The sequence below is a fragment of the Tarenaya hassleriana genome, unplaced genomic scaffold (genome assembly GCF_000463585.1).
Source record: "Tarenaya hassleriana unplaced genomic scaffold, ASM46358v1 Cleome5, whole genome shotgun sequence".
Lineage (NCBI taxonomy): Eukaryota > Viridiplantae > Streptophyta > Magnoliopsida > Brassicales > Cleomaceae > Tarenaya > Tarenaya hassleriana.
In genome coordinates this window covers 4885008-4893930 of record NW_010967707.1, presented here as the reverse complement: position 1 = coordinate 4893930, position 8923 = coordinate 4885008, and the positions used below count along the sequence as shown (strand labels likewise).

Below are 8923 nucleotides of genomic sequence, written 5' to 3'. Positions count from 1 at the left end.
GGGGGGGGTTAGCCGCAGCGGAAGATAATGAGATGTTGTGGAACATGTTCTTGGGACGAAACTGACCCGACCCGGTTACTCCATAACCCGGATCCATACCCGTCTGGTGATCAAACGGGTACAACCCGGAAGACACAGGCGGCGAAGAAATGTCTAGCCCGCCGAGCAACGGAAGCTGCGTCGCCGGAAACCGCCACTGTTCGAGTCCCGAAAAAATCCCAGAAGCTCCGCCGCCGCCGCTTCCGCTTCCTATCTGAAAAGCGGTGAAGTCGGGGTGGTGGTGATGATGATGAGCGGAAGAACCTGAAACGGCGCCGTATTGAAAGGTGAGGTTGTCGGTGTTGGTGAAGTCATGGTGTGGATCCAATGGAGCCATGAGTTTGAGAGGTGGTAGAGAAGATCCAAGCCCTAGAACGTGATCATTCCCAGTGATTAATCCCGTGTTGTAGGAAGAGAGTATCGAAGAAAGGGTCGAAGTTTGTCCCATGGGATTTACTGCTGTGGCTGTATTGCTCGTGTTGCCGTCGTGGGACTTTGAACTTGTCGTGTTGCTGCTGCTGCTGCTTCCTCCGCCGCCGCTTTTGGAACGCTTGTTTCTCCGGCAGCCTCCGCCAACGGGAACGTTCCTCAGGGCGCCGCCACGTGTCCAGTAACGGCGGCAGGTCTTGCAGAAGTGGCGGGGCTGAGAGAGGCTGTAGTTGTTGAAGTAGCAAAACTTTGTATTGGTGGATTCGCATCGTGGGCATTTCAAGGCTGCTTCAGGCATGGGGACGTTAGCCAGTCTGGCCCTTTCCGCCATGGAACCAGGCCGGACCGAGGAGCTCGAGCCTCCGCCGCCATGGGGAAGCGGCGGAAGATGCTGAGGTTGCTGCTGCGGTTGAAGAGGCTGATGAGGAATAAATTGCTGGTTGTCGTTTCCGGTGATGCCAACGGTGGTTGTGATTGGTTGCTGGTATATAAAATTATTGGAAAATGATTCAGAAAAAGAAGGGACAAGTTTTTAAGCTTGAAAAGATTACAAGGGTATATTCAAAATTCAACCATAGATATGCAGGAAATCATCAAAAAGTGAAAAAAAAAACACCAAAGAGGAATATCATCAAAAGTGAGAATTAAAAGAGGAATATACATAATTTAAACCCAAGAGACCAAAACAGATGAAAAAAAGGAAGAACAAAACATTGGATGAAGAGAGAGAAGGGAATACTTACTTGTTGTTGCCAGTTGGAGGGATCAGGATAGTTTGGGAAGGAAGAAAAAACCATGGCTTCCTTCTTCTTGATGATCTCTCCTTTCTTTTCTTTGTTTGAGCAATAAAGGAGCTAAAGTTGGAATTTTTATGGGGGCTTATGAAGTGGAGAATTACATCAAATGGAAGAACTTTAGAGAGAGAAAAAAAGAAGAGGAGGATGTGGAGATGAGAGAGAGAGAGAGATAGGGCAATGGTAAAGGAATGACCTTTATTCATATATATATATATATATATATATATATATACATATACGTGTGGTTGTGTTCTGTATAGGTGTGAGGGAATATATCGGCATTATGTGTTTACTAAAATAAAATGAAAAATAGGGTGTCATTGGTGTTGGGCTCTTTTTGTTTTATTAATGCTTTTACACACACACACACACATATATATATATATATATATAATATTTATTTTAGCGTTTGGAGAAGGTGGAGGAGGGAGTGTGTCACATTGCTTAACCCGTAAGCTTCTTTTAGATTCGCTTACTGCCATACGTACTATTGCTTCTGCACTGTATGCAAAAGCTCTCTCTCTCTCTCTCTCTCTCTCTCTCTCTCTCTCTCTCTATCTCTATCTCTATATATATATATGTATGTCCTTCAAAATATTCAAGTTTTTCATTGAATTTTACAATGTTGAATTAAAAGTATGTTATTCATGTGATGAGAATGAGAAATTACCAATATGATTAAATGATATTAATATATTTATGGAGTTTGAATATGATAAAAATGATACTGATCCAAAAAAGGAAAAATGTTTAATATAGTTTCAATTAAAGACAAGGTGCTAAAAATAATATACATAATGAATATATATATATATATATGTGTGTGTGTGTGTGTTATTATAAACAAATTTACCAAAGACTCCAATATCTGATATATTTACAAGGTTAACTAGATAGGTCATATATATCAATTACAGTTATTGGTTATTGTCAACAAGGCTCATATTATACATGTAAACTTTTAGTTGATTAGAGCAATACAAAATATATACAGTATCTCTTGAGTGTATGTATGCATATACATATGCATGTGTAATGAAAAGAATAGGAACTTTGTATCCTGCTCTTAAGTAAACATTTTTTTTCTTAAAGGGAGAGGAAGTTGGTCCAAATGGGGCATTTATTAGATACAATGTAAATTATAAAATTTAAGAATGAGTGAATTAAGGCAACGAAATAATAATTAAAAGTAACATAAAGTATATTAATTAAAACATCCCAACATTCCCCAAGTGTCCCCCGTCTTTTTTTTTTCTGTTGTTGCTTTTCTTACCCTTCGGACCGCCGTGATGTTTTCCTTTATCTTTCATATATATATATATATATGCATGAGAATATTTCTATATTCATCAAAAAAAAATTATCCATGTCAATACCACGCGCCCCATAGGCGAGTGCAGAGGTCGCAATTTCGAGCCTCCACAGCCCAAAATAACTTTGACTTTGACTGATGCTGAATCAAACCGAAATCACCGGTTTGGTTCTGGTTCGGTTTAATCTTGTGTTGTCAGATGAAAAGGAGTCCGTTGAGCATTGTGGCAAAATTCCAAATTGATATTCAAAATAAAGCCCAAATGACTTATCAGATCTCCGTTTATATATGGGTTATTTAAACAATACTAATGGGCTTAAGATTGGGCCCATTGGTCTTATTAGGATCTCATACGGCCCAAATTTACTTTATCTCGGTCCCACATAGAATATTAAAAATATATATCTCGTACACGAACAATTCTAATTTTAATAAATTTTACTTGTTTCTAAAATACAATGCCAAATTGTTTAATATTGATTTTATATCATTTTATATATACGCATAAAAATTACGATACACCAAAAAACTGTGATTTATTATATGTATTTCCCATTATACAATGATGGTGATTCATTATATGTATGATTTTTATAAATTTAATTAATAATCTATATTTTATCATGTTAATAATATTTTGATAAGAAAGTTTTCTAAATCTATTACTATATATATATATATATTATAATGGTATTAAGGTAAATTTACAAATTCTTTTTTTTTTCCATCTAGGAGATGAGATATAGTATGATTGTGGGAATTTGCAAAATTCCATCCAAATATATTTTCGGGATAACTTCAAATGGACACTCGATTCTCAATTATTGATGTTTTTATAAGTCTTTTGATTCCTTCTCCCTCCATCTTGTGTTCAATCCCATCGTTTCCTCCCTTGTGTCATTCCAGCTTTTTATAATATATATATATATATATATATATATATATAAATATATGTATGTATATATATATATATATATTCCTGTCTGAATATACGCCCGCAAATACTCCAACTAACAAAATGTTCACAAAAATAGTCCATGAACATGTATGAGCATAATTGTAAAAACTCATGAAGATTTAACACATACATTTTGATGTTAAACAACAATCTACTAAAGAAACTTAACATGAGAAAAAAAAAATTAATAAAGAAATATTGCTATCCATCTATTGAAATTAGTTTATTTAGAATTTAATATTTTGAAATTAGAAATATTTGACCTACTTACACACTAAAATCGATAAATTGCGATCATTTATAAAATATTTATCAGTAATTAGTGTGAACATATTCTAATTAGACTATTATTAGATCAACAACTTAAACCCAAGTTTTATTGTTTAATTTTATCTTATGGGCATGTACTTGTGAAAATAATTCAATTTTCGTCCATAACTTGTCAAATTAAGTTGATTTTAAAATGCAGTGGCAGCTGCGTAGACACGACAAGTGACACTAAATCCTTTTTTTTTAATTTATGGGAAATCGCCATATAATAATCATTGGTGGAACATTGGGGGAACGAGTATTTACTAACAATAGATAATGAAAGTCTACTTCTGATCCGAACTTAACCGAGGCAGGCCGTTTATGATAAATATAATGTTGACAAAGTTTTTACGTATAATATCTCATTGAATAATTGCAATACGGGTTTATAGTGTTACATATTGAGAAATTCTGCTGAAATATTAAAAAAATATATATATTATGTCCTATTTATAAATTTCAAAATTCATTCATTTCCTTCGTTAATATGATTTCAAATTTCGTCCTTTTCTCAAATAGAAGTTTCCATTTCCCCATAAACTGTATTGTTGTATTAAAGAAAAACTTAAGATAATTTGAGTTATTTTTTTTTTGGTATAAAATGGAAATTGTTTTTTTATTTATGTTAGTACAATTTATAAAAAGCTTCATGCATGAAAAAAAAAATATAGTTTTCCACGCCTTGACCCATAATCACAATCTAAACTCAACAAAGTAATGTTGGTAGGACACTTTCGTATAATTGCTGAAAATAAATTTAATAATAATAATAATATAGAATGTGTAGTAACTTGGGATTGGACCGACCTACAGTTTGCGCATACACATTAATAATGAGACTGAATTATTTATCAGTCGATGGAATGTGATAAGCACATGCACCACCACGATAAGTACGCCTCGCATTCGCACATTGAGACGAGGTCATATGTCTTTTTATTATTAATAATAATATTTATTTCATTTTCTCTAATAAAATTACTTTCTAAATCAATCTCATAAAAATATAGGACTAAATATTAAAATATCTAATTTTTTCATGTAAAAATATTATTATTATTTAAAATAATAGTACAAGTATATAAATGTTTAAAATATTATCACAGTTTTCGAAATAAGACGTTAATATATATATATATATATATATATATATATATATATTTGAAATATATGTTTTTATACAGAAATTTTAGTTGTTAATGTATCGATATAAAATTCTATTCGTGTATGTCACAAATGAAAGCTTCAATTATTTTCAAGTCGCATCGATATTATATGGTCGTTTTTTTTTAAATTTCTGGTATAGAAAAAAAAAGGAAAAAAAGGAGAAGAAAATAGAAAAAAGACATGGAGCCGTCACCGTGAACTAACGGAGTGGACGGTCAGGTGGTATCTAGTTCAGGCTGTTCCCTTCCCTCGCTAACCCTCAAAGCTCCACAACGCTTCGCCTTCACTCGGTCCCGGGGAAGAGATTGCTTTCTCATTACTTTTGATTTTCGGGAGAAGAAGCTGCAGATTGATATCGTGGAAATGGTCTGTGTATGCAATCGGTCTGTCTCTTCGTCTCCATTTTTCATTGCTTATCCCCAAAGGTACTTTCTTCTGGGCTTCTGATTCATGAAACTTTGATGTAAATTATCGTCTTTGGATTTGTGGATTTTCCGAAAGAGGGGAATTTTTTTTTTTCTCGTGGGTTGTTTTATTTTCCTTTGTTTGGGTTGTCCTTGATATTCTCCTGGATGGGGTTGAAGTGTTTGGGACGGTGTTTTCCACCGGTTTTTGGGGGGTTTCGGGAGATTCTAGGGTTAGGGTTAGATATTGTGTTTCTCTAGCGTCTTCATTCAAATCTCTTTCTCTCTCTCCCTCTGGTAGAGATTGAAGAGATTTTTGACTTAGCGATTAGGGTTTCTTCGATCGTTTGGCTTTTGTCGATGCGGGTTCATCGGGACATCGTGGATTTCGGTTTCTGATTGTGGAATCTGGGGGTTTTCCTGGAAGGGAGAGATCTTGTGGAGATTTTGAGGAAACCGATTTCCAATCCTATTGACCCCAAAGAAGCAAGATGGAGAAGGGAAGGTGAATTGGGAAATGAAAGGCTCGATTTTTACCGTTTTATCAGAGCAGAGTCATCACCCTTCTACATTCTTATCAATGGATTCTAGTGCCTCGTCTCACGAGGAACTTGATCTGGAGATGAACAATGGCAACCGGCAAATCGCCCTTTACCACCCACCTGATATCAATCTGCCATTGTCAGTAGGATGCAGCTCCCCGTTGCAAGCATGGAACTTGGATTCTTGTGATAACATTTTGGATGTCGGGCTTGGCTCGCAAGCTTACGAGACTGAGACGTTCCTTAGCGTGGTTCCTAATAAGGTCACAAAGAAATGTTCCAAGCGAGGCGATAGTATTTGGGGTGCTTGGTTTTTCTTCAGCTTCTACTTCAGGCCTGCCTTGAACGACAAATCAAAGTGCAAGATCATGCGTGACGATAATGGAGGTTCCTTCACAGGGTTTGATAAATCTGACCTCAAGCTTGATGTTTTTCTTGTACAGCATGATATGGAGAATATTTACATGTGGGTTTTTAAGGATAGGCCCGAGAATGCTCTCGGGAAAATGCAGTTGAGAAGCTACATGAACGGGCATTCTCGGCAAGGTGAGCGTCCGTTTCCGTTTAGTGCAGAGAAAGGGTTTGTTCGCTCTCATCGAATGCAGAGGAAGCATTACCGAGGGCTCTCAAATCCTCAATGTGTTCATGGAATTGAGTTTGTCCCCTCGCCTAATCTGCTATGTCTCAGCGATGAAGATAAGAAACGATGGATGGAGCTTACGGGCCGTGACTTGAGTTTCACGATCCCACCTGAAGCCGGTGATTTCAGTTCATGGAGAAATCTGCCCAACACTGAATTCGAGCTCGAGAGGCCATCATCATCATCTCATGCCGCAAAAGCTGCAGCATCTAATCCCAATGCGAAAAAGCTGCTGAATGGCTCGGGCCTACATTTGACAAGTCACCCATCTCATCACAGCAACGGTGACTCATCAGATCAATCAATGGGAGCCAATAAGAAGAGGAAAGAGTTCTTGTCGCCAGGAAGCAGCGAAGAAGAGTGTTGCTTGACTGTAAACACGACTCCTCACCATCCAAGCTGGCAGAACGAATTCGCGGGCGTGATGAAGAACACCGTGAATGGACCTGTAACAGCTGCAAAGACAATCTACGAAGATGAAGAAGCGTATCTGATAATCATAACTCTACCCTTTGTGGATCTGAACAGCGTGAAGGTGTCGTGGAGGAACAACGTGGAGCGTGGGATCATAAAGGTCATGGCTTTGAGCACATCATGTGCACCATCGGTCAGAAGACGAGATCGGACGTTCAAGCTGGTGGATCAGACGGCAGAGCACTGCCTGCCCGGAGAGTTCATGAGGGAAGTGCGGTTGCCAAGTCGGATACCGGAAGATGCGAATATAGAAGCGTATTTCGATGGGATGGGACCAGTTCTGGAGATTAGGGTGCCGAAGTTGAAAGGGGGAGAGGAGGAAGAGCATGAGGTTAGGGTTTGTATGCGTCCACACCACCTTGGAACCAATGAGCTCATGTTGAACTAATGACAGAAGTATTTACCAGTGTTTTGCTTTTTGTTTGTAATGGGAAATAAACCAGGCAGTAACAGAGGATTGGTGCAAATGCCAAATCAAATGCTTAAACTGTGTTCGCTTTCTTTGCAATGGCTTTCTCTATTTCTTTTCAGCTCTTGTTGTTGAAAAAAAAATGGAATATTTTTCTTCAAGTCAATAAATAATGGTGCTACTGCTACTTATAATTACAAATAACTGGCGAGATTATATGATTAACAAGTTAATTATTTTATACATATATCTCCCTGGATATTACTGAATTTTTCGCACACAATATACTAGAATTTTCACAAATACAAAAAGATTAGTTGAATTCCATCTAAAGATGAGCGAAAATTGAAGAATGAGCCGAACTCGATAAAATTTCCGACAAAATTAAGATAACGATGGGTTCAAAAAATGCAAAATGAAAACCATAACAATGGTGGGTTTTCCGAACAAAACATGAAAATTTCACGAAAATCCGACAGAACAGCGATGGAGATGATAAAAACTGAACATCTGGATTAAAGAGATTCTTTAGTCGACTTCCTCAATCTTGGGACCAGCACCGCTTCCGCCGGAGGGAGGAACATCGTCGTCCATTCCGGCGCCAGCGGCCGCTCCGCCCATATCACCACCGGCTCCTCCTTGGTACATCTTGGCAATGATTGGGTTGCAAATACTCTCCAGCTCCTTCATCTTGTCCTCGAACTCGTCCGCCTCCGCCAACTGGTTCCCCTCCAGCCATTGAATCGCCTCTTCAATCGCATCTTCTATCTTCTTCTTGTCCGCAGCCTGAAGCTTCTCCCCAATCTTCTCGTCTCTGATGGTATTCCTCATGTTGTATGCGTAGTTCTCAAGTGCATTCTTGGATTCCACCTTCTTCTTGTGCTCCTCATCCTCCGACTTATACTTTTCCGCCTCTTGCACCATTCTCTCGATCTCATCCTTGGAGAGACGGCCCTTATCGTTGGTGATCGTGATCTTGTTCTTCTGTCCAGTGGTCTTGTCCTCTGCCGAGACGTTGAGGATGCCATTAGCGTCGATGTCAAAGCAGACCGTGATCTGGGGAACACCTCTCGGGGCAGGTGGGATTCCGGAGAGTTCAAATTTTCCAAGGAGGTTGTTGTCTTTGGTCCTGGCTCTCTCACCCTCGTACACTTGGATCAACACCCCAGGCTGGTTGTCAGAATAGGTAGAGAAGACCTGTTCCTTCTTTGTCGGGATGGTTGTATTCCTCGGGATCAGTACGGTCATGACACCACCGGCGGTTTCCAGACCGAGGGAGAGAGGGGTCACGTCCAACAAGAGTAGGTCCTGAACCTTCTCGTTGCCTTCACCACTGAGAATGGCAGCTTGGACAGCTGCACCATACGCTACGGCCTCGTCTGGGTTGATGGATTTGCAGAGTTCCTTTCCGTTGAAGAAATCTTGGAGGAGCTGCTGAAA

At 38.6% G+C, this 8923-nt stretch overlaps 3 protein-coding genes across 3 annotated transcripts in view; 1 reads left to right on the top strand and 2 right to left on the bottom strand.

Annotated features, from left to right (window-relative positions):
* LOC104827011 (dof zinc finger protein DOF5.1-like) overlaps positions 1-1432 on the bottom strand; it is a 2216-nt gene extending 784 nt beyond the window's left edge. The window contains exons 1-2 of the mRNA XM_010560017.1: positions 1212-1432; positions 11-949 (exon numbers count right to left, since the gene is read on the bottom strand). Of these exons, the coding sequence (XP_010558319.1) occupies positions 11-949; positions 1212-1265 (993 nt within the window). The 5' untranslated portion in view covers positions 1266-1432. The remainder of the gene's footprint in view (positions 1-10; positions 950-1211) is intronic.
* A 3803-nt stretch (positions 1433-5235) lies between these two features.
* Positions 5236-7670, top strand: LOC104827010. The gene has a single exon (XM_010560016.2). The coding sequence runs from the start codon at positions 5936-5938 to the stop codon at positions 7460-7462; it is 1527 nt and encodes a 508-aa protein (XP_010558318.1). The 5' UTR covers positions 5236-5935; the 3' UTR covers positions 7463-7670.
* Positions 7671-7828: 158 nt separating this feature from the next.
* The window catches only part of LOC104827009 (probable mediator of RNA polymerase II transcription subunit 37e), a 3331-nt gene continuing 2236 nt past the window's right edge, over positions 7829-8923 (bottom strand). The window contains exon 3 of the mRNA XM_010560015.1: positions 7829-8917. Within this exon, the coding sequence (XP_010558317.1) occupies positions 8012-8917 (906 nt within the window). The 3' untranslated portion in view covers positions 7829-8011. The remainder of the gene's footprint in view (positions 8918-8923) is intronic.